This window comes from Stegostoma tigrinum, chromosome 2 (genome assembly GCF_030684315.1).
Source record: "Stegostoma tigrinum isolate sSteTig4 chromosome 2, sSteTig4.hap1, whole genome shotgun sequence".
Lineage (NCBI taxonomy): Eukaryota > Metazoa > Chordata > Chondrichthyes > Orectolobiformes > Stegostomatidae > Stegostoma > Stegostoma tigrinum.
The window spans coordinates 77554757-77581194 of record NC_081355.1 but is presented as its reverse complement, the minus strand read 5'-3'; the positions used below and the strand labels follow the sequence as shown (position 1 = coordinate 77581194).

The window sequence follows — 26438 nt, the reverse complement described above, 5'->3', positions numbered from 1 at the left end:
TCACACCAAAGCAATCAAAAAATCTGAGAAAATTATTGAATGGGAAGGAAAGAAATGAGGACAGCAAAATGGAAACAAGACCAAGATAGTTATCGTAAGGGAAGTCAAATGAGCAAATGCAAAATTAAAAATAGATAATATTGTTAGACCACGCCATACGGAGTTGGAGGAACACAGTAAGGCAGGTGGCATCAGAGGAGCAGGGAAGTTGATGTTTCGGATTGGGACCCTTCAGAAACTGGGAGGGGAAAGGGAGCTGGGAAATAAATAGAGAGAGGAGGTGTGTGGCTGGGGAATGTGGGTGGGATAGTGCGAGTTGATTGCAGGTAGGGAGTGATAAAGATTGGTCAGTAGAATGTGTGGGGCAGATAGGCAAGAAAGAAGATTGGACAGGTTGTGACAGGTTGAAGAGGCGCTGTTGAGAGGGGGGGTTGGACATAGGATGAGAACAGGGGATGGGGAGATTTTAAAATTGGTGAATTCTATGTTTAGGCCATCAGGCTGTAGGCTCTTGAGGCGGAATATGAGGTGTTGCTTCTCTAGTTTGTGGATGGTGTCGTTGTGACACTGGAGGAGGCTCAGGATGGACGTGTCACCCATGGAGTGGGAGTTAAAATTGTTGGAAACTGGAAGGTGGTGTATGTTGCATGCAGAGTTCAGAGGCCATATCGGGAGCAGCAGATGCCGTCGACCAAGTTGACGGGTGTGCAGGTGAACCCCTGTCTGATATGGAAGGTTAATTTTGTGCCTTGAATGGAGGTGAAAGGGGAGGTCTAGGGACAGGTGTAACACTTTCTGCAGTTACAGGCAGAGGTGGGGGGTTGTTGGGGTTAGTGGGGAGTGTGGAGCGGGCGAGGGAGTCGCGGAGAGACCGGTCCCTACGGAAGGCACTTAGAGGGAGGGAAATATCTCTTTGGTTTTGAGGTCGGATTGTAGATGGAGGAAGTGGCAGAGAATGATACACTGGATGTGGAGGCTGGTGGGGTGATATGTGAGGAACAGGGGGATTCTGTCTTTATTTTGTCGGTGGGAGGGGATGTGAGGGCAGAAATGTGGGAAACGCAAGAGATGCGGTTGAGATTATTTTCGATCACCAGCTGGAGGACTGTTGCAATCCTTGAAATAGGAGGACATCTGAGATGTGAGGGAGTGGAACATCCCAACTTGGGAACAGACGCGGCAGAGCTGTGGGCGTCAGTGGGCTTGAAATAGATGTTAGTTTTGAGGCAGTCACCAGAGGTAGAAACAGAGATGTCCATAAAGGAGAGAGAGGTATCGTAGATGGTCCAGGTGAATTTGAGTTGGGGCGAAAGGTGTTAGTAAAGTTGATGAACTGTTCAAGCTCCTCTTGGGAGCATGAGACAGGACCAATACAGTCATCAATGTAACAGCGGGAGATAGTGCTACTGTAGCAGCGGAAACGGGACTGTTCCACGTATCCTATGATGAAGCAGGTAGAGCTTGGACCATTTGGTTGCCCATGGCCCAACCTTTAGTCTGTAGGAAGTGGGAGGAGCTAAAGGAGAAGTTGTTAAGGGTAAGGATGAGTTCTGCTAAGTTGATGAGGGTATCAGCGGAGAGGAAGAAACAGAGGGCTTTCAGGCCATCCAGTCCTTGTTCACATGCATACCCCACATGGATGTCCATTGTTAAGATGAGCTTTTGGGTGCCAGGGAATTGGAAGCCTTGGAGGAGGTGGAGGCTGTGGGTGCTGTCCCACATGTAGATGGGGAGTTCGAGGAACCTGTGGATACCACACACTGCAACTGTTCTGCATTGGTGGTGGTGCAATAAATGTTTGTGGATAAGATACAAATCAAGTGGGTGCTTTGACCTGGATGGTGTCAACTATGAGTATTTTTGCAGGTGCACTCATCCAGGCAAGTGGGGAGTATTCCATCATGTCTCAGTTTGTGGTTTGGACATGGTAGCCTGGTTTTGAGGAGTCAAGAGGCTGCAAGATTCCTACAGTCTGACCTGTTTTTGTAGGCAATGTAATTATATTGCCGATCTTTAGAATGTTGGTCGTGGGATATTCCTTGATGGCAGTGCCATTGAATATCAATGGCATGGTCCGATGTTGTTCTTGTTGAAATGGTCTTTGCTTGGCACTTGTTGGGTGTGATTGGTACTCACCATTTGTCAGCCAGCACTGGACATTTTCCAGGTCTTTCTGTGTACATTGACTACCTCGATTTCTGAGAAATCATTAATGCTACTGAACATTGTGTAATCGTCAGCAAACGTCCCATTTTGTCTTCAGCTTCTGCGTTCTGAGCCCGGGGCTTGTCCAATCCGCCATTTCTCTTTTTATTTTCTTCCTTTTTTTTAAGCTCTTTAGTTTGTCTTCTTAACGTACTTCTAGAGAGAGCTCGGTTGTAGAGGTGATTGCGTTAGGGTCCTGAGCATAGCAGTTGACTGGGCTGGTCTGGAGTGGGATTTTGGCAGTCAGTGACTAGGTGGCTGGTGAAGCAGGCGGAACTCCCAACAGTCAGCAGCATTGTGGCATCATCGAACTCTGGAACAGTCAGCGGTGAGGCAGCTGTAGAACCCGGATGGCGGTCAGCGGTGAGACGGCAGCGTGGGAGCAAGGTCAAACCCAGCATGGAAGAGAGTTTGCCCAGCCCGGGGAGTGATTGAGTCCTCATGGGGAAAGCCCAGTCTGGAGCATCTGCATGCCCACGGCTAAAGGACTGTAATGCTAAACATTTAACTTTATTTATGCTAAGAAGGACTGTAATATTTAACTTCTAACTTATTTCTGTATTATTTTTGGCTTTGTACCCAAGATGGCGCTGGGAATGGTGACTTTGTACAGTTTTCGCTGTACTCCTGTATCCCTGTACTTGAGTACACGTGCCAGTAAAGCTAAATTTAATTCTAATTCACGATGGAGGGAAGGTCATTGACGAATCAGCAGAAGGTAGGTTGTGCTGAGAGCACTACCCTGAGGGAGTTCTGAAATGATGACCTGAGATGACTGACCAACAACAACAACATCTCCCTTTTGTGTCAGGTATGACTCCAACCAGCAGGCAGCTTTGCCCCGATTCCCATTGAGTCCAGTTTGCTAGGGCCCTCTGTCATTAAGGAGTACATTGCTGGGTAGGCCAACATTTATTGCCCACATCCCAATCTGACCGAGTGTGGCAGTTAAGACCCACGTTGCTGTGGGTCTGGAATCACATGTCGACCAGACTTAAGGATGCAGTTTCCTTCCCTAAAGGACATTAGTGAACAGGATGGTTTTTCTGACAATTGACAATGGATTCATGGTCATCATTAGACTATCAAGTTGAGATTTTTATAATATTCAAATTCCACCATTTACCATGGCAGGATTTGAGCCAGGTGTCAGGAATATTACCTGGATATCTAAATTAAAAATAATAGCAATAAGCCACTCCCCACTGGAATTCAGCTCCTTTTTTAAATTCATTTTTGAACCAAGACTGCCATGAGGTCATGATCGGAGTAATATTGGAGGAATCCAAACAATGCGTTGATGAGCAGGTTATTGTTAAACAAGTGTTGCCATCAGTTTGATAATTGAGTGGACTGATGCAACAGTAATTGTCAGTTGGATCCGTTACGTTTTTTGTGTACAGATCAAACCAGGAAAACTTACTATTATATGTAGATATCGGTGTTGTAACTACCAAAACAGTTTGCCAGTGGCACGGTAAGCTCTGAATAATGAATCTTCAGTACTTATACAGGAATATTTTCAGGCCCCTTAGCCTTTGCAGTATCCAATTCGTTCAGTCATTTCTTGATATCATGTAGAGTGGATTGAATTAGTTGAAGACTTGCATCTATAATGCTCAGGATCTCCGCAGAAGGTTGCGAAACGTCATTCTTCGGCATATCTGCATGAAGGTTTTTGCAAATGTTTCAGCCTTTTGCACTGACATACTAGGCTCTCCATCATTGGGAATGGGGATATTTGCAGAGCCACTTTCTCAAGTGAGTTACTTCATTGTCCATCACTGTTCACAACTGAATGGACATGACTGCAGAACTTGGGTTTGCTGTGTTGGTTATGGAATTATTTAGCCCTGCCCCTGTCTTTCAGCAGCATGTCGTCCTGTGTTTGTTGTTTCAACAAGTTGACGGCTAATTTTTAGATATATCTGGTGTCGCTCCTGGGATGTCTTCCTAAATTGTTCACAGAACTGGGTTTGGCTTTGTTGGGGCTTTTTTGTGCTGGTAGAGTGGGGATATACCAGCCCCTTGGGTTTGAGTTCAAGTCTGTTAAAAATGGCCATTAGTGCCTTCTAGACATGCCCAGTTTTGAGCTCCTAGATGTGTTCAAACTCTGTTTTTCCTTTCCTTGTTTCCCTCACCTCGCAATGTAGACTCAGCCTAGCAGCAATGACATTTGGGACTTGATCAGTTCCATCAGTACTGAGCTGTTATTGGTGATAGACTTAGAAGTCCCACACCGACAGTACACTCTGTGTCCTTGCACCCCTCAGTGTTGCCTTAAAGTGGTGTTCAACGTGGAGGGTCACTATGGGTGCAGTGCATGTAATTAGCTGGAGGTTTCCTTAAACATGCTTGACCTGGTGCCTGTGATTTGGAGCCTGGAGTGAATTTTGAAGGCACCCATGACAATTCCTTTCTGACTGTATGCCACCATACTACAGCCTCTGCTGATTTGGTGGGATAGGACATACCCAGAGTCAGTGAAGGTATTGTCTGGGACATGGTCTGTTAGGTATGATTCTGCAAAAATAACTATGTGGCTGTTTATGAGACAGCCCTTCCAATTGTGGGACAAGCCAGCTTTGGTGGGATTTACACATAGGTTCCCAGACTAATACATGGGTCTCTGGGTATCAGTTCCATAGCCTGGCTGCGAATTAAGTTAAACATAATACTTTTTTTAACATCCAGAGATGCTCTTACAACAGAATGTTTTCTTTCTTATCACCAAATCATTCATGGTTATTTTTTCATCTATTAACTACCACCAGTAAATCACCCATGTTTTCCTATTGGTTAACTTACATGCAAAGCCCATTGAGGGCATACAAACCATCAGAGGTGAAGGGAGGGGACTAAATTAAAATGGAGTGGGGTGGGGTGATAAAACACTCCACCCCCTGCAGTGACCACCACACTCTTAAAAACCAGGAAAACTTTCTATATTATAGAAAGTTAAAGTATACACAATAGTAACAAGATGAATAGCATGTAAACGCAATGAATATTTACAATTTTGCATCCTGCAGTGAAATTTCAGCATCAAAACCAATTCCCTCCTTGAAAAATATTCATTTCATAACAAAACTTTGACTCGTTCCGTCTTAAAATGTCCAATAATTTTCTTTTAAATTTAATGATTTTCCATTTGCTTTATAATAATACTTATTAAAAGCAAATTTAATGTTTGGCCTTTTCTAAAGAATTAACGTTTAAAATTAGTATTGTCACTTGTAATAATTTCTGTCAATAATTCATGGATTGACAGAATAAACAGATAATTATTATTATTTTGTGTGTACTATTCACAAAACTGTTCACCAGTGCAGTGAATCATGCCATTGAGAACCTAAATGACCAGGCCCTCAAGGGGAAAACACATTTTGTATTCTTGCCTGATGATATTGCTTGTTCAGTTTAGTAAGTTCATCGGCCATGGAGGTCACAGTCATTATATTTGCATTAATTACGTTTGAAAGAAGAGAAGAAATGTAAATAATGGTTTGCTTTGTTCTCAGAAAAGCCTTCAAAAATGTTGATTGCAACAAACCACTTGGGAGTGTATATTTCAACCATTACTTCCCAGATATTTATCTATGGTTTATGTAGCTAGAATGGGATTTTACAGGTTTGTCTGATAGTTTGCATAAATTCTAAATTGAGATAATTAAAAATCAATTCACTAAAATAAAAACATATCCCTGATTATCAAAGCAAATATATTTAAATAAGCTTCCCCAGCATCTCCCTAATTCCCCTTCTTTAGCCACTCAAATGGCAGCATTACCAGGTTGTGTCCAGTCAGGATAAGGTTGATTACTACTGAGAAGAAGGATTGCATTCTTTTAGACGTTTAAGTAATTGCATAAAACTATGATCTGTATCCTGACAAGGTTTGATTTTAAGCCTCTATACAAAGGTTAGGGAGAAGAAAGGCTTTCTAGCAGTTGTAGTTCTTTTCACTGAATGAGTGATTTGTAATGCCAGATTACCAGTAGATTGGGTCACCCTGAAGTAAACAAAAGTAGGTTTTCCTATAACTTGTCCAAAATGTTGAAGCTTGATAGCAGTTGAACTAACAATAATTTACATGTGCATAGTGCTTATCATGTTTATAAAAACATTCAATCTGCTTTGCAAGACAGCGCATAATGAATAGGCCTAAGCATGAAAAGTGAAGAGGTATTTGGAGCAGGGAAAGCATGATCAAGGAGGAAAATTGTCGGGGGCACGGTGAACCAATGTAATCCAACTGATTTAATGATAGGTGTGAGAATAGAAGCCAGGACTCTCTAGGATGGCTGTTGGTTTCTGGAATGCCCCAAGAGAAAATACTTTGAATCCTAACCCTAGATTGGAATGTTGAGTATGCTGCTGTTGTTTGGCACAAGGGAAGAAGGGAACTAAACAAATGTGACCTATCTCTTGAGGCTAGGGTCCAGAACTTTGGCACATCCTCATTTGTGAGCATTGAGACAGTGACTGTTTAATATTTAGGAATGGGACATTTTATCCCCAGTGTGCCTCAGTGCATGGAAACATGGATGAATTGCTGCTTCATTTTAGATGTTATTTATTATTGCATTTATTGCTCACAAGATAGATTTAACAAAAAGAAGCATTTGTTTACACAGATCTCAAAAGTGCCATGGGTATGTTGTTGGATTCTGCTGGCCACTTATAAGCAGTTCAAACATTTGTTTGTGAGAGTGTCTAATTTGATAACAGCTAATTCTGGACTTTCGCAAAAAGGCTGTTTTTAACCTGAGTAGAATACTAAAGTCAGAATTTGAGTCAAAATGGAGGTGAAAGGGTAATGAAGCCATGTTGGAATAAATACATATTCGGACAGTTGTTCTGCATATTGTCGGTACAATAACCAGATGGCCTCATTAAAAATGCTTGGCTACTGTTAGTGAATGACTCCTTTGCAGCTGATTTGCAAAAGGGTGTGCTGTGTTTGTAGGACTGACGTCTTTGATACCTATTTTTTTTTTATTTGAAGTTTTTTTTGTAGAAGATTAAGAGGTACCTAGCGGGTTAAAGGCTCCCTTAGTGAGATTTTCTTAGCTTGTGTTTTGTTGGCGCCGTGTGAGAAAAGGTGTAATATTTATCAGAGTGAATTTTGAATGACTTTTTTTTCCCCAAATGAACATTTTTAAGTCTTGCTAGCGTGAGTGAATTGCTCACTTGTAGTGTATTTAGTGCACAGTGAGTGTGCATGATGGGAACTTTGAGGCATGGAAGATAGAGGGCTTGAACGTAGATGACGTAGGTGGTGATTGGGAAGTAAGAAGTTGAGGGTTAGAGGCTCTAATAATCATTACTATAATTGGGCCAATAATCCATTAAATTGAAATGGACTTTCTAACCTGCTGTCCTCTCTGTTTACCTGCATCTGTTCTTGTCCTGGTGCTGCCTGTTGAGGTGCTAGGCTGTTCTGCAGCCAATACTTAGCTCCTCAATTTATAAGTAATGCAGGAAGCCCTGTGAAGATGGAGGTGAAATTGAGAGGTGAGCAGAATTCACAATTCCTCATTCCTTGATAAAAATCCAGTTGATTGTGTTTAATATTACAGGTACATATCAGTCACCTTTCTGACCTTCTAGGACCAGACTGAAATGTTTTAGTGAGTTGAACCCAGATTTGAAACTGGGGCCACTGATCCTGTACAGCTGACATTAAAAAGGGAAATAATAATTTTTGATGCCTTTTGTGTTACAGAGATTAAGGCCTGGACATTTTCTGGAGTCCGTGGGAATGGGAAAACGCAGAGAGCGTGCAGTAGTGTGGGAAGTAAAGTTGCAGACAGGGTACCTAAATGTCTGAATCTTTCTGCATGTTGTGAGGATTTAATTCCTGATACATTCACCAAAATGTCAGCTTGGTAGAGAAATCTAGCTTCCAGGTTATTAGGGAGCGTTCTGGAGCAGACTTGGATTAGAAAGTGGCCTGGGAAGAGGTCAAATTCCAGATTCCGGAAGGAGGCACAGGTCCCTGACCTTGGGGCCTCCCAAATTGGCTAGAGGGCATTATCGAATGGGACAAAACCTAAGAGAAGCAATCCTACTCCTCCTAACCAACAAGAAGTGTGGTAAAGGCATTTACCGTCTTCTCAAACATGTCTCACTTTCCTTCAATTGTTCAGAGTCCCAAGATCTTGGAAGTTTCTCTGCCCGTGGTAAAAATTTGCAAGACAGTTTATTCTGATACTGCCATCCTTTTCAAGATACTTAAAATAGCAACTTTTTCTCCAGGTTGACTACTCATTTAGGAGACACCCAGAAGTCAGCAAATTCTAGAGATGGTTTCCCAATGCATCTGGAATTTTGTTTCTGTTTTAACAACCTTCTCCCACGCATCCTACAAACTCAAATGCTCATCCATGTTAAATTTCTCCTCTAAAAAGGCAAATAATTCTTCCTGTATTTACATTTTCTTGATTAATTAATGTTTTAAACTTTTCACATTTTTAATTTAATCCTGATTTTTCAATTTCTTCCCATGATTGCTTTCCTCTCTTATTAGAAATTGCCAATTGAGTTAATCATTACTTACCTTTTTGTGACTTAAGTAAAATACAATGCTATGATCCATGTTTTAACAAGCTGCAATGGAATTAATATTCACAAACTAAAAACCACCTCTTCCAGTTCTCCATGCTGAACAAGATATAAATCTTAAGACTTGCATAAGTCGTTAAAGGTGGCAAGATGGATAGAAAAAGTAATTAGTCAAGCACAAAGTATCTTAGGATTTATTAGAGTGACATAGAGTACATGAACATGGAGGTTGTGCATAAGGCACTCATCCGACCTCACCTGGCATATTGACTACAGTTCTAGATACCACCTTTTAGGAAGTATGTGACCACATTGGAGAATGTAGTACAGATTTTAAAAAATGTTTCCAAGGATGAAAAGTTTCAGTTAGGAAGATAGATTGAAGAGGAGAAGAGAAAATTTGGTGGTAGACCTCAAATCGAGAGGTCTGTAGAGATTACTCCTGCTCATAAGCTGATCAAGAATGAGATGGCAGAGTGATTTGCAAAAGTAAATGTAATGCAAGAAGAACACAGCAGGCCAAGCAGCATCAGAGGAGCAGGAAAGTTGATGTTTCGGGTCGAGACCCTTCATTTTCTGAAGTAGGGTCTCAACCCAAAAGTCAGCTTTCCTGCTCTTCTGATGCTGCTTGGCCTGCTGTGTTCATCCAGCTGTACACCTTGTTCTCACAGATTCTCCAGCATCTGCAGTCCCTACTATCTCTGTGATGCAAGAACTTGATTCCTCACAGCGAGTGGTTCAGGTGTGGAATACACTGCTTTGGAAGAGTGATGGAGACAGGTTCATTCAAGGCATTCAACAGGGTGTTAGGTGATTATTTAAATAGATATAATGTTCAGGATAGGGGAAAAGGGCAAGAGTCTGGCATTAGGTCATGATGCTCATTTAGAGAGTCATTGCAGATGTGATGAGACAAGTGGCCTCCTTCAGCACCATAACAATTCTGTGATGCCACCAAAACTAGTCTTACGGAACATTTTCAAGTTACAATATTCAAATAAAGTCTAACAAATCTAACAATTTGTTTATTTTGAAGTATTGCTGCTCTTTGCGACACATTAAAGGTACTAGAAGAAATAAAATTGGCTACCACCTGAAAATGCATGACTATTAAAATGGCACCTGTGGATCTGCTGCAAAAGCTGCTGCTTGTGGCTATTCTTGCCAGATCTGTTCTCGTATGTGTGCCATACTCACTGTTGTACCACCCTCACATATCCACTTAGCTGCAGCCAGTGATGATGATCATCATCATCCAGCTGTTCACCTATACCCAGGTCAACTTCTTACTCTGCTGTCCTCCATTTTGCTATCTTGAAGAGATCAGTATAGTTTTTCACTTCTGAATAAATAGCTGAAATTCTGGGTGTCACTTTTGCAAGAGTTCTTTTTGCTGTTGTAATTTCTCAAATGTTTAAAATGGTGTACGTATACAATTTTTAGCATACATCTTAGCATCAACATTTCAAAGCCTCAATTTGCTTCCACAGACCTTTCATTTTGTTCAGATTTCTGAGACATGGAGGAAAGTGAATATAGTGTAATATCTTATGAAGGTCATGATCTTGTTTTTGGATCCCCAGCCAGAGGACAGCACCCTGCATCCAGGGATGATCAGATATGATTTAAGTGAAGAGAGGAGTATGAGAAGGCTGTGATGTTGTCAAATTTATTTACTGTGTACACAGAGCAAATACTCAGCAAATGGTATTCAGAATTAGAATTTTATATCTTTAACATGACCTTCTCAAATCTTCTCTCATCCTTCTAAACATCAATGAATACTGGTCTCATCAACCCTGTCTCCTCATCTGATATCCCAGGTAAGAGTCTGGTGAACCCTCACTGCACTGTCACTAAGACAGGTCTATCTTGAGTAAGGAAACCAAAACTACACACAGTACACTAGATGTTGTCTCGTCAAGGCCCTGTATGGGCTGCAGCAAGACATTGTTAGCCTCTACTCAAATCATCTTGCAATGAAGGCCACCATACCTTCTGCCTTCCTAACAGCTTCCTGCAAATGCAATCTTGATTTTAGTGACTGCTTTTGTTTTAATCTTTCCTACTTGTTCCTGTCTCCATCAACTATAATCTTCACTCAAGTTAATTCTAATATATCCCTTTATAACTGCTTTTGTTTTTATTTTTTTGGTAGCCATACTGAATCCATATTGTAAAATTCTTGATTTCACATGATCCATAGTACTTACAGGACCTCTTGATACTGCAGAGTGTTTCATTATCAGTGTATGACAAGTTTATGTTCTTGCTTCCAGTTTTTAACCTTCATATGTATATCTAATTCTCTGAACTTTTGCTCTCTACACACATTGAATAATCCTGGCAACAATGCAAAGCCTTGTAGGACTCTTCTCTTCACTTGAAACATATCTGATTGCCCTCTTCTATCCCAATGCTTGCTATTTGATCCCAATATAGGCACTGGATAAACCCCCTATCTTTCCTTGGCAGTGTCTGATTTCAACAACACAACTATTAACTTGTGATAAACGTGAACTGTGGACCAGAATGTCTTCAGTGCAACACTTTTTTCATGTTAGCTGTAAAAGATCTCTCCAATTAATGTGTGGAGCAATATGGCTTCCTGGTTATTTAGGCACTTAAGTGATTTTTTTTTGTATTATATATTGTATTGGCCGCGAGACCAGAAATAAAATTCCCTTTCTCTGCAACATATTACCAATGGATTTCTGAAATTCATCTGAGATATCATTTAAGCCTTGGTTTAGCTTCTATTCTGAAAAATAGAGAAAGGTAATAGGCCATTCAGTATTGAGAACCTGTTACATTGTTCAATTAAGTCTCAATTATTCAATTTTTTGGAACTATCTTGTTTCTTTAACCCTTAATGTCCTAGGCTACCCATTTATGGCTATGTCACCAATGACTTTCCTTCAATCATAAGGTTAGAAGGGGGGATGTTTGCTAGTAATTACAAGTGTTCAAGTAAAATTTTTAACTCCACACATATAGAACTAATCTATGCTTGTATTCAGCAAGACAAGGTCAATATTCAGCCTAGGACTGCTAACTGGCAAGTAACATATGCATCACACAAATGTCAGGCAATGACCATCTCCAACAAGAGGAAGAATAACCATGTGCCCTTGGTATCGAAAATAAGTGCAATCACTGATACTCCACCATCAGCAACCTGAGGGTTATCGCTACATTTGTTGTATTAAAACGACAGCAACAAGTGCAGGTCAGAGGCAAACTGTTGTGTGGTGAGTAGCTCATTATTGACTCACCAAATTCTGTTTACCATTTAGAATTTAATTGGCTTGCTAACAATACTCAAGAAACTCTACAAGTGCATTCAAAACAAGTAGCTCACTTAATTGGCACCCATTTAGTACCTTAATCCTTGTGGAGGGAATGAATGTTTGTCATTGGTAGTAGGTTGTACCATCTACAAGATGCACTGCAACAATTCCTCAAGGTCCCTTCAACAGTACTTCCAAATCTGTAGTCTCTAACATCTGGAAGAATGAGGGCCGAAGGCATACCTGCAAAGTCTGACACTATCCTGACTTGTAACTCTGTGTTGAATTTTCTTTAACCTGGGGTAGTGTGACCACTGGCAAGAAAGCTGGAAAATGGGGAGAGAACGTAGAAATTATCCGAATTGTGATGCTGAGAAATAGTTTTACATTTTGTCCTTGGTGTCATTTGCGTCTTATTGAAGCCCAGTTTGCCTTATTTATCCGCGGTTTCCAATTCTCCTGTCCTTCCCAGAGAAGCTAAACGATGCAAAATTCTCAACCTGTAAATCAGAGTGGGTGCCAGACAGCTGTAGCTTATCAAATGATGACCTGGCTATTAGGCCATGGCTTCTCAACAACAACATCCCTGCTGCGATCCTCCTGTATTCTTGATCCGTGCAAGTCAACTTCGGCAAATAACCAGCCTCACCACATCACCATGTGATCATCTCAGTAGGTCATGCATTGTCCAAGAATGCACATTAAATGTATGGTCTCAAGCATCATGATCATTACAGTATGTGCATTATTGCTTTCATGTTACATCAGCTATGCAAGTGTAATCAAAAAAGGTACTTAAAAGTGGTATCTGAAGTTTCCATTTCATAAGCAGCACATTCCGGAGTCCGGAGCTGGCATTGGAAGACAATGCTACATAGCTGCCATATTTGCATACTGAATTGTAAATATACCAGGACACAGTCCGCGATGTGGAAGAGTGTATTTTCTTTTGGGGAAGCTCTCTCAGTGGCTTACTGTCAGAATTTTACTTCCCTGGTGTAACTTGGAAATATTTTGGTTGTTCACTGTGGATTTGAATAGGAAAACGTGCTCAATCCGATGCTGAGGTATGACAATAACCTTCTTGGAAAACATCTGTGTCACAGTGTGAGAGAACAGGATATGGGGCTTCATCATCAGGGATGTAAGGACACATGAGTTCCTTCAGTTAAATGGTGTTATCTTCCTGACATTATTCAGATCTTGTGTGGAGATCATCATGACTGGTGTCCTGTGCCCTTAGTGCCACTACAAAAAGACTATAGAAACAGACAGTGATTACTGGTACCTCTGCAAGCCTAGCACAAACCTCAGCTGCTGTATAACCCCCAGAGGCAGAAACATCAGGAGGTAAAGCAGTTAGACTTCACATCTACAGACTGTGCTGTCATTTTCTTCAGTGATCTGAAAAACAGTGCAGGTGCCAATTAACGACCATTGTCTAGAGGATTAGACCAGCAGCCTCCTTAAAATAAGGTTCCATTTTTTAGAAATCTCCAGTGGAGTTTTGCAGTATAGCCACAAAAGGATGTCGTACATTGTGACATGCCATGCCCTTCACAGTTGGAGCCAACAAGGAGGAATGTCCTCAAAGCAGAAAGAAAATGGAGGACCAACCGCAACCTCTGAAGTTGAGGCTAAGAGTCAGGACCATCCGTGACAGAATAATGCGTCATCAAGCCTGGAATTCTGTGAACAGTGCTGGGATCCTTCTCTCAGGAGAGTTTTTTGCTGGCATTGGAGGCAATCCATGGAAGGCTGACTAGGTTGATTCAGGTTATATGGGGGCAATCTTTTGAGGAGGTTGGGCCTGTAACCCTTGGAGTTTAGAAGAATGACCTTATAGAAAGGCACGAGATTCATCAGGGCCTTTTGGGAGATACAGGAAGGTTTTTCCCCCTTTTGGGAGAGTTTAGGACTAGAGGACGTAATTTCAGAATGACACCATTAAAATACAGATGAGGGAGAATTTCTTCTCTCAAAGGGTGGTAAATTTGTGAAATTTGTTACCTCCATGCTGTTGAAGCTGTACCGTTAAGTATATTCAAAACTGAAGTATGTTTTCAATCAGTAAGGTAATCGAGGGTCATAAGGGAAAAGGCAAGAAAGTGGATTTTAGGATTACCTGTTCAGCTATGATCACATTGAATGATGGAGTAGACTCAATGGGCTGAATGGCCCACTTCTGTTCCTTTGTCTTGCGGTCTGACATCTTGACTGCAGTCATGATTCAAGAATCCCCGATGTCTGATGCTATTTGGAGGTGGTTGTTTATGAGAACTGAAAAATGGTTGGGAAATACAACTTCTTTCATCCTTGACAAATCTGAAAAGGCTGCTCATTTCTCACATGTATACCTTAGCCAGGTCTGAAAATTGAAAATTATATTACAACATACAATTTAACAGTGCAAGTGAGCATAGTGAAATTTTTGATACAGTGAGGTTTCACCCATACCACCTCTGGGCCCTCGTGTAGTTGGCCCTGTCTGCCTGAAAGTCTTGGCTGGCCATCTCCTGGTGCCTTTGTGCCGAGAATGCTCTTACCTGCTAAGACCCTCCTGCCCAGATGAAAATTCACCCTCCCCAGCTTGAACTTCTTCAGACTGAGAGATCATAGGCGGGGAAAGATGGAAGAGCCACGCATTTCTGGATTATCTAGGAAGCATTTTCTGTTGGTCCTGTTGTGACTTCTGTACCTTTTTGTGTGTCTGCTGACACTGTCCTGTCTCCCTGAGAGGAAGAACTCCTGGAGTGAGATCCAGGTCCCCCGTCCTATACTGTCATTGTCATTGGCAGTGAATATCAATGGTTGGAGTGATGGAATGTAGGAACGTATGTATCTGACAGGCACCTGGTGTGCTGGCCCTGGGTCTCCATAGCAGTTGCCAGTTTGTCCGTGGAGATAGCCAGCTAGATAATGCCAGAGCCTACCTTATCCTGATAATGTTGGAGAAGTCCTCCATCCTTCCTTCCATTTTACCGTGTGCTTCTAACGAATCAACGTGCTGTTACTGTGCATTTTGATGAAATGAGACGATGGTATCATCTCTGAGGCCAGATGTCCAGCTATCCTTTCGAGTGCCAAAGACTTCAGGTGTTCTTCCTTTAACCAGCTGATGTGTTCACCAGATTGTGCTTCTGAGCTGGCGAGAATGCAAGTGAAAGGCTTACCGGTACATCCTTAGCATTCAGTGGCTTCCATCTCACAGGTGCAGATGGAACTGAGTGTATCTAGCACTGGCCTCTTTGAGGGGGTTTACTGGGTGGTGCAAGTGCTTGCACAACAGAAGAGAGGGAATTAGTTGTCTTAAAGGGATGAAAGATTCTGCTGATTTAAGAATGAGTAAGCACTGGTGGTACTGGAACAGCAGTGTAGCATAATTCAACAAAGTTTAATGGGTTGGTAGGCTGTGGAGGTTTCCCCAACCCCGCATGAACAGCCATGCACCTCTGGCCAAGTCAAGTATTTTTTTCACAGTCAAAAACCTGACGTTTCCCATTTGGCAATTCATGGAGATGCCCAAGTAGAAGAGGTAGAGAAGTTCTCAGTGAGTAGGAAGCTCGGAGGGCAGGAGATGTTAACAATTTGTGAGGATGAGATGCATGAGAATGACATGATGCATGCAAGATTGAATGCTGTAGTCCATTAGCCCTGGTGATTCAGTGGCGGACTGAGAGTGAGTGATAATCCTGTCAGTGAGATGTAGCAGAGGAAGTTATCTGTTTTTAGCTTTGGAGCAATGAAAATTATTGACTTCATCCTGCATTGCTGAGTGCCCTATTTGATCTGGACTTGATCTGGGTCCAAGCCGGCTTGGTCTGGCACGGTGGCGGTCCACGGGCTAAAGGACTGCTCTCCTGTCCACCAGCCTGTCCAGCAACACCTCCACATCCCTGCCTGTGAAGCACACAGCAAGCTTTTAATTCCTTGGGACCATGCCGTTGGTGATAACAGGTGTACTATAGGGCGTGGACCAGTTCCTAATGTCTGACGTCACGTATAACTCGCCTTTAAATATAGTGCCAACAATGTAAAAACCTTAAGGTCTCTGCAGTGATGAACATTTTCACCGCTTTAGCTACGCAATTCCTCAAGAAGGGTGCCAAGAGGCCACTTGTGTAATTAATAAAGTAAAGAGGAGAAAATTGCGTGAGAAATCTTAACCTGAGCCATGGCTCACTGGACACCATGCATCTTACATGACCAAACGCATTAATAGAAAATGGGGGAAATTCCTCTGTCTATTACCCCTCCTGTCTCTGAATCTAGCACCTAAAACTCCTTTCCCAACAGCATTTTTGGTATAACAGGGTGTAGAGATGGATGAACACAGCAGGTCAAGCAGCATCAGAGGCGCAGGAAGGCTGACATTTTGGGCCTAGATCCTCCTTCAGAAATGTTCATTTTTGGTATACCTGTGTTCGTTTTTGGTATACCTGTGTTAGTTTTTGGTATACCTAGTTCATGTGAATTGTGGTGGAAGTGGAGTACTGGTAATGTTACAGCAGCAAGTGGAATTTAAATTCCATTAATGAATCTAGAAATACAGCGTTTCAGTAGCAATTGTCGACTGATGTAAAAGCTCATTTTGTTCATTAATACCCTGGGGAGGAAATCTGTTGTCTTGATCTCAGAACTGCTGTACCATGGTAGGTTCTTTTGTGCCATCCACAATGGCCTAATAAGTCTCAGTTGTATCGGATCACTACAAAGCATTATAAAAAGGAGTGGAACCAGATTGACCAAGGCAACAGAAGCAACAACAGCACCTACAGCTCTGTCGACCCAACAGAGTCGTCCTCACTAACATCTGGCGACTCGTGCTAAACTTGGGAGAGCTGTCCACAGTCTAATTGAGCAACGGCCAGACACGATGATACTCATGAACGACGTCCCAGACTCCACCGCCACTGTCCCGGGTGTATCCTGTCCCACTAGCAGAACAGACACACCAGGGGTAGTAGCCAACTGGTATACAGTCAAACAGGAGTTGCCTTGGGATGACATTGATTCAAACAACATGAAGTATCTTGTAGCATCAGGTCAAACCTGGACAAAAAGAACCTTTTGAACGCTATCTGCTGTGCACTTGCCGCTGATGAATCAGTGTTTCTCTATGTTGAACGACAATTGGAGAAAGCACTGAGGGTGGCAAGAGCACAGAATATGCTCTTGCGTGGGGGTCTAAAATGTCCATCACCAACAGTGCTTTATTCTCTTCCGTCTGACCAAGCTGTATCATAAATGACATAACTATTGGAATGGAACAATGGTGGAGAGGGAACAAAAAAGTAGGAAAATCCACTTTGCATCTTCCCCATCAGTCTATCTGGATCAAACTCATCAGTCCGTAACAGGATTGGTGAGAGTGATCACCTAACATCCATGTGGAAATAATGTTCTGCCTTCACATTGAGGATGCCCTCCATTGTGTTGTGCCATAACTATCGTGATTTTAATGAGGTCAGCCACGTGGAGATCATAAAATAACTTCCCTGATTGGATCAATTTAACAGCAATCAGGGAGTTCTGGCTGACAGGTTAAAAACAGGAGTGTCAGACATCCTACCCACTGACAGCTGGCTCTGAGGGAGCTGGATCAGTGTAAGGACTGTCCCTGTGTGAATAAAAGGTGGCTTGGTGATAAGGTAGCAGCCCCTCTGGGGTTATTTCAATCACCGTGCTAAAAAGAATTTAAACAGACCTAACAGCTCAAAACTGGGAATCTATGAAGTGTTGAGGGCTATCATCAGCAGCAGAATTATGTTCAACCATAGAATGGGTTGCAAGGTTAAAGTCTGCCATTACCATCAGGCCAGCAATTACCCTGGTTCAGTGAAAAGTGCAGGATAGCATGCCAGGAGTAGCACCAGCCATACCTAAAAGGAGAGGTGTCAACCTGGTGAAGCTACAAAATGGGATGAATATGCCTAACAGCATAATCAGCCAGTTATTAGACAGCGCTAAGAGAGTGACGAATCTATGGAATTCATTGCCGGAGAAGTCTGTGGAGACCAGGTCATTCTGTATATTTAACACAGAGATGGGTTTTTGCTTGTTAAGGGGATCAGAGGTTACAGGGAGAAGGTGAGAGAATGATGTTGAGAAACTTATCAGCCATTGAATGGCTGAGCAGACTTGGTGAACTGAATGGCCTAATTTCTGCTCCTATGTCTTATGGTCTAATCCACAACCAATGGATCAGGTCTAAGCTGAGGAGTTCTGCCACATCCAGTTGTGAAGGTGGTGGACAATGAAGCAACTCACTGGAGGAGCAAGTTTCACAAATATCCTCATCATCAATGGTGGGGGAGTCCAACTCCTCAATATAGAAGAGAAGGTTAAAAAATTTATAGCCATCTTCAGCCTGACCTGCTGAGTCGACTGTCCATCTCATCAAATAAATTTGATTCGCTCTGCATGATGTTAAGTTATGGGTGAAGGCTCTAGTTACTAAAAACAGAATGGGTTCTGTCAACATTCCAAAAATAGTACTGAAGACTTGTGCTTCAAAACTAGTCATGATAGGAGCAAGCTGTTTCAGCTCATTTACGGCACTGACATCTCCCTAATGAAGTGGAAAACTGCCTATGCTATGCAGAAAATGTAGGATAAATCCAAACCAGCAATCTGCAGCACTTAACTCAGAAATAACTGACTCACTGATACTCAGTTTGGGTTCTGAATTCTAGAAATGCAAATGACTGCTCTTGACAGCAGGCATAGCATGTGGTATTAAGGAGCCCTCGTAAAACTGAAGTCGGTGCTAATCAGAGAGAAGACTTTCCTCCCGCTGGAGTTGTACCTAGCACAAACAAAGATAGATATAGTTGTTGGAGATCAGTCATCTGAATGACAGGACATTGCTGCAAAAGTTCCTCAGTATGGTGGTGTCTTAAGCCCAACCATCTTCAGCTGTTTCATTAATGAGCTTCCCTCCATCATAAGATTAAAAGTAGAGAGGTTTGCTGATGATCTGAGTGTTCGGCATTATTTGCAACTCCTCAGATGCTGAAGTGATTTCTACTGAAGCCTTGAATGGCCTAGCTCTAATTTGATGGCTATATCCCTTATTCTGGACTTTCCAAATATAACTGCCCTGTCAACTCCATCTTAGATACCTTCGATCACCCTTTCATCTTATTAAAAGGGATTCAAGCTTGGTCTACGTCATTTTTTCAAAATGAACCCTTTTGACCTTAGTATTACAATCCAGCCCTGCTGTTCTCTATACTCTTTGTTAATTAACTTATTTTGCTCCATGTCTTATGACCAATATAAACCTAATCTTCAAATAACCTTTGGTATTAAAAGGGGAAAAAAACTTCCTAGAATAGGAGGCTCACATTATGCATGTGACACATTGCAGTCTGCCATGTTTGCCCATTTGAATGAAGTTTTCCTGGAACATAACCTGTATGAATGACAGGGTTTAACTGTATTCTGTTGAATGTTTACTGCACTGTTACAAGGTCACCGTACCCTTCTTGATTTATGGTGCCCACAACTCTATACAGTTCCAACAAGAGAGTTTGTAGGGCTGTATCTTAACTTCCACTCATCTGTAATCAAACTCATGTATAATTCAGACCTTTAGCCAACATTCCAGGCACCTTTTGAATTATTTTTGTGCTGATTAATAGGGCACAGTAAAAAGGTTTAAAGTTGGGCTTTGAGATATCTTCATGTTGGCAGGATTTCACTGAGTAGTGGAATACCACAAAGAGGAGTGCTGGGGCCTCTGTAATCTATATCAGTGACTTCACAAATAATTAGAGTAATGGATCTAAGTTTGCTGATGATACATACTTAAGTGGAAATGTAAGCTGTGAGGAGAACACAAAGTGGCTGCAAACGGATGTGGACAAGTAAAGTGAGTAGGCAGAATGTTGACAGAAGTTACATAATGTAGGGAAATATCAGATCATAATTTAAGAATAGAAAAAACAAAGTTTTTTTTAAAGATATGAAAAATTTAAATGTTGATTTTGAAAGGGATTTTTGTGTTCTCCTAGGGACACAGGAAGTTAGTGTGCAGGTGCAGCACATGATTTGAATGCTTGATTACAAAACATATGCAAGACTGCAATTAATACATTTTTGATTTTAAGGAATGAGGAGATATGCAGGCATGTGCATAGAAGTGTAGAGGCCTACAAGTGCAAACATAAACCCTTTTGGTCCATCGTGTCCACATCGGTCAAAAATAACCACCTAACTGTTCTAATCCCATTTTCCAGCACTTGGCCCATAGTGTGTCTTGGCATTGCAAGTACATGTTTAAGTACTTCTTGAGGGCTTCAGTCTCTCACTGTTACAACCAGTGAGTTCTAGATTCCCACCAGCCTCTGGGTGAAAAGATTTTTATTCACATCTCCTTTCAACCTTCTGCCCTTTACCCTAAATCTATGCTCTTGGTCATTGATCCTTCATCAAAAGGAAAAGTCTCCCCTGTCTACCGTATCTATGTCCCTATTAATTTTGTACATCGTAATCGTATCCCTATCCAATCTCCTCTGCTCCAAGGGAAGCAATTTCAGTCTGCCCAACAGCTCCAACCCAGGCATGATATATCTCCACTGCACCCTCTGCAATGCAATCACATACTTTCTGTAATGTGGATTCCAGAACTCCACCCAACACTGTTGCTGTTGCCAAAAACATTTTATACTATTCCAGCAAAACCTCCCTGCTCTTAAACTCTGTGCCTTTAACCACTTCACCTATTTGTCCTGATGCCTTAAGGAATCAGTGAACATGCACACAATGATCCCTCTGGTCCTCCGTGCTTCCCGGGGTCTACCATTCTTCACTTCTTTTCCTTGCCTTCCCTGCGCAAATGCATCTCTTCACACTTGTCCAGATTAAGTTACATTTACCACTGATCAGTCCATCTATATCCTATATTGTAAGGCTATCCTCCTCACAGTTTACCACCCCAGCAACTTTTGTATCACCTGCAAACTTAATGATCAACTCTTCTACATTGGAGTCTAAATCATTTATATAAACCACAAAAAACAAGTGCCCCAACACTGACCCCCATGGGACTCCACTGGACACGGTCTTTTAGTCAAGAAAACACCCCTCAACCATAACCACCTGCTTCCTGCCATTCAGCCATTTGTGCAACCAGTTTGCCACATTTCTTTAGACCCATAGGCTGTTAGCCTCGCTCATGTGGGACGTTAGCAAATATCTTGCTGAAGTCCAAGTCGACCTCATCAAAAACATTGCTGTTATCTGCACGCCTGGTTACATCTTCGAATAATTCAATCTAGTTGGCCAGAGATGACCTACCCGTAACAAAATAATGCTGTCTGTCCTGTCTCTCCAACTGTAGATTAATTCTGCCCCTCAGAATTGCTTCCACATGTTTCCCCATCACTAAGGATGACAGACTGGCCTGTAGTTTCCTGGTTTATTCCTTGATCCCTACTTGAATAATGGTACCACATTAGCTCTCCTTCTCCGGCATGTTGCCTATGACCAGGGAGAAATTGAAGGTATTTGCAAGTACCCCTACAATTTCCTCCCTTGCCTCACTCCACAACCTGAGATATGTTCAATCTGATCCTAGAGATTTGTCTACTTCTAAACCTGCCAGACTACTCAGAACCTCCTCTCTGTCTATGCTAATTTCCTTTAATTTGTCACCGCATTTTCTTCCTGAGTTCTAACCATCCCTCCCTCAAGTGAATACCGACACAGTATTCGTTTAGAACCCTACCTACGTCCTCTGGCAAATTAGTGCCAAGATCCTTAATGGGCCCATCTCTCCCTTGCTATACCTTTACCCTTAACGTACTAGCAAGGCAACCTAAGATTTTCTTCTATTTTATCGTGAGTATACTTTATGTCCTCTTTTAGGTCTCCCAATATCGTTTTAAAGTTCCCTATTGCACATTCGGAACACCTCTCAACCTTCTACTTTATTGACCCCTCAGCATCTGCCATAAGCCTCCCTTTTTCTCTTAATCCAATTACATTCCTCAATATCCAGGGTTCACAGGATGTGTTGATTCCAATCTTTTTCTTTATTGGAACATGTTGGCCCTGTACTGTTCTTATTTCCTCCTTGAATACTGAGACAGATTTATCTGAATATATCTACTTCCACTCTGGCCAAATCATATCTGATTTTATTAGAAATTGCCTTCCCCTAGTTTACAGCTTTGTTTTCAGTCCATTCTTGTCCTTTTCATGACAATCTTGAATCTAACAGGGATATGATTGTTGTCTGCAAAATGCTCCTCCATTGATACTTCACCCACTTGTCCAGTTTCATGACCTAAAATTAAGTTCAGGACCACCACTCTCTTCTATGTGGGTCCCTCTACATATTTGAAAAGGTCTCCTCGCTGCATTTTAACAATTCTGCTCCCTCTAAATCTTTCACACTATAACTATTCCAGGTAATGTTGAAGAAGTTGAAATTCCCTACTACTTTTACACCTCTCTGAGATTCATCAATGTACCTTTTCTTCTTCTTCACTTGAATAATTACGTCGCCTATAATACATTGTTGTGCAGTTGTACAAAGCATTAATGAGTCTGCAGCTGGAGTATTGCGTGCAGTTTTGGTTCCTTAACTTGAGGAAGGATGTAGTTGTATTGGAGGCTGTTCACAGGAGATTCTCTAGATTGTTTCCTGAGATGAGGAGCTTGTTTTATGAAGACAGTTTAGGCCTGTACTCTCTGGAGTTTAGAAGATTGAGAGGAGATCTAATTGAGGTATATAGGAGGTATATAAGACATAGTAAGGATGTTGCCAGACCTGCTGAGCTTTTCCAGCAACTTCTGTTTTTGTTCCAGATTTACAGCATTCACAGTTCTTTCAGTTTTTATACCATCCTTAAGTCTCATTTGCAGCCGCAGGAACATCTGTCTGTTCCCATTACAATGGAATCCTCACCTACTATAGTCGCTGCCATTTGTTTCCATGGAGGATCCTGAAATCCTGCTGTTTTAAAGTTGTTAGCATCCCAGCATTGAGTAACCAGTGTAACCTGTCTATGTCAGAGCCAAAATAGATTGCCTCACATTTTCTCAAATTGAACTCCATCAGCTGATTTTTACCCACTCATTTAATGCATCCCTAATCCTCTGCAATGTTTCACTCCCTTCTACACTATTTATTGTATTGTCCTTGTGTTGTCAGTAGATACATGACTCATTATTCATTATTCCAAATGAAAGACTGAGGCCACAGAACAAATCCCTGAGGGGATACTACTCGCCAATTTGGACGCATATCAATTATGACGCAAATATTTATAATTTAAGGCACACGTGACTTTTATCGCTCTCATTACAGTGCCATAAAGTGCACTTTGCAGAAGTGAAGAACTGAGTTCACTGAAAATAAGTACCAAAAGTGAGAATTACCTTTTACAGAGAGGAAGAAGAAAAGTCAAAATATTAAAAGTATACATTATTTGAAGCTTGTAATTCAAAACGGTGCCATGGGTAGTATTTATTAAAAATTCTAATCTCCTGTTTTCCTTTCCTCTTACATAGGATATGATGTTCCAGCTGCTTCGTGGACTAGACTTTCTTCATTCACATCGTGTGGTTCATCGAGACTTGAAGCCCCAAAACATACTTGTAACCAGCACTGGCCAAATCAAGCTGGCTGATTTTGGCTTGGCACGCATCTATAGTTTCCAGATGGCACTTACCTCAGTGGTAAGTTCCTCAGTAATTTATATGGGAATGTATAGTCTTGCAACCAATGCAATGTGATAATGTCATGCCATAAAAGTAGCCTTTAATCGGGGCGGGGGGGCAGAGAAAAAGGTGGTGTTCCTTCTGATAGACCAAACTGACCACTTTGGAACAGTTAAGAAAAGGGACTAAACCCCATGTATAGCTTTTAATGCAATTACGTATTTTTTGCCCCTTTTAAGTAGTATAGTTTATGTATTTCCTTATCTTCACATCAGACAACTTATTCTTAGTTGTCTGGCCATACTTAATTTGATGGATTAAGTGTCATGCAAGTACAAGTATGTATAATTCTTACAGATGAACAGGTCTGAGGCTAAGGTGGCATGTAATGATGAACGCCGTTTGTAATGATACTGCCAAAATTTTCTCATGAATGCATAAATATTTTAACAATGCAGTGATGTTTCTTATTCTTCAAAACATCAAAATTTTTTGTCCAACATTAGTTCCCCGTGTTTAGTATTTCATTCACTGTGCTATTTCACTGGTAAATATCACTCAGGAACACTGGATGATGTTATCGACAGTTCAGTATATTCCTTTCAATTGTGTTTTGGATTAACATTTCAAACAAAATAGAAAACATATCGTTTTATGTATTTACACAAGTGTACATTGCTGATTAGGTACCATTTGTTACTCATGGCTGATTTTCTTTTATTAGCTCATTGAGGGGTTGTGGGCATCAGTGACCAGTGCCAAATTTATAGCTGATCCCTAATTGTCATGGAAAAGGTAATGGTCATTTGACCTCATTAAATACTTCAAAGTTAGTAGATGAGCTACCTCCTGCAAGATTCCTGGGTTCCAACCCACTGTTGTTGCTACAGCATTTACATGGCTGGTCTGGTTCACTTTCTAGTCAATGATAACCTTGCAGAATCTTGATAGTGGAGGATTGACTGATATGAACTCTTGCATTATATTCAGTGGTAATGACATTGACTGTCAAGAAGCAACAGCTTGATTCTTTCTTATTGAAGACAGTCATTTCCTTGCAGTTATCTAGCATGAACATTATGTGCTGCATGTCAGTTCAACTCTCGATATTTTCTAGGTCTTGCTGCATTTCTACGTGGACTCCTTCAGTATCTGAGGAGTCATGAGTAATGCAAGTCATTGTGCAGCCATTTAGCTAGCAATCCTCACTTCTGCTCGCCAGTTCCCTTTCCTTTTTTCCCTTCTTTTTCTCCTCTTCTTTTCTCTCCTCTTTCTACAGTAATCCTATCCGCTCCCCAGCCCCCATCCTCCACCCTCCCTTTTAACTACCTACCTAAAGAGTCGGTCATTACTGGGAACCATGCAGTGGGTGCTGAACGTATGGGCCATGTCCTGCAGTGACGACAGATTAAGAGTGTGCCAGTTTGGTGGCAAGAACAGGCTGGTGAGGTGGGCAGCAGTCGGCGAGAGTGGGTCTTTCACATGGCTTTGGTGGCGGCCTTCTGGGTGCCCCAGTGATTGGAGTGGAACCTGCATCATTGTGGAGATAGGACTTGGGACTCTGAGATCTAGACACTTTTTACTTGCTTACCTTTGGCTCTGTTAAAATCTTTTGATTCTGGTTTTTGTAACCTTGTGGGCGCCAGTGAATGGCAACTTTGTGCACTTTTCGCTGTATTTTTATGTATTCTTATACTTAGTACATGTGACAAATAAGTAATTAAATCTGAATCTGAATCTGAATCACTTGAAAATACCCAGATCAAATGATCCCTGGATGTCAAGAGTTCAGATCTTTTGTTCATACTTGATGCAAGGCGTTTTGAGAAGGTACTAGTGAGCCATCTTCTTGAACCACTAGTCTATCTTGTACTGGCATACGAATTGTTAATGGGAAGGGAGATCCAGGATTTTGACCTGCAGTAGTGAACGAACTGCAGCGTACTTTGAAATCAAGATGCTCTGTGGCTCCGAGGAGTATTTGCAGGGCATTAGTTTCCATGTGAAAACTGTCTGTGTTCTTTTAGGAACTAAGAATTAGCAGCTTTTGAAGATGCTGTCAATGGACCCTTCATGAAGTACAGCAGTGTGTTTCTAATATGATCCAAATGGCTGCACCTATATGCCAATGGTGGAAGGAGTTTTTTTTGAGTAAGTTGGTGGATGCCCTGTCAGTTGAGAAGGCGACTCTGTCTAAGATGGTGTTGAACTTCTCAACTGTTGTCGGAGGCTCAGTTATCCAAAGAAGTGTGGAATAACACTGCACTTTCAGATTTGTGCCATGTAGATGGTGAACAGGCTTTGGGGAATCAGGATGTGTGTTAATCTCCTTAGAATTCATAACCAGAAGCTCATTGGTCTGAGGACAGTATGAGGAACTCTTTGTGGTGTGTACTGCAAAAATTATGGTGTTCAATAAACCTTGGATTTTATCGAAGCGCCCGGGAATTCATTGTTTTCCTTTGAATCGCTCCATGAAAGACACCAAACAGGAAACGCTGCCAAGAAAAGAAACAAATTTTTAACCTTAATAAATACAAGTTAATTTTCTGATTTAATGGAGATATCCTACTTAAATGTTTCATAGTTATGGAGAGAGACTTTTGTGTTCTTTAATAGATTGAGTAATTCCAATTATGGCTAGAACCTTGGACCAGCATTGTATTTTTTTTTAACTCAGACGACTTTGAATGATCTTCCAGG

The 26438-nt window shown here is 41.6% G+C and overlaps 1 protein-coding gene across 4 annotated transcripts in view; it reads left to right on the top strand.

Annotated features, from left to right (window-relative positions):
- Positions 1-26438, top strand: part of cdk6 (cyclin dependent kinase 6) — a 233213-nt gene that overhangs the window by 90585 nt on the left and 116190 nt on the right. For all 4 annotated transcript variants that reach the window (XM_048521459.1, XM_048521475.1, XM_048521467.1 and 1 more), the window contains exon 4: positions 23586-23753. In XM_048521459.1, the coding sequence (XP_048377416.1) occupies positions 23586-23753 (168 nt within the window). The remainder of the gene's footprint in view (positions 1-23585; positions 23754-26438) is intronic.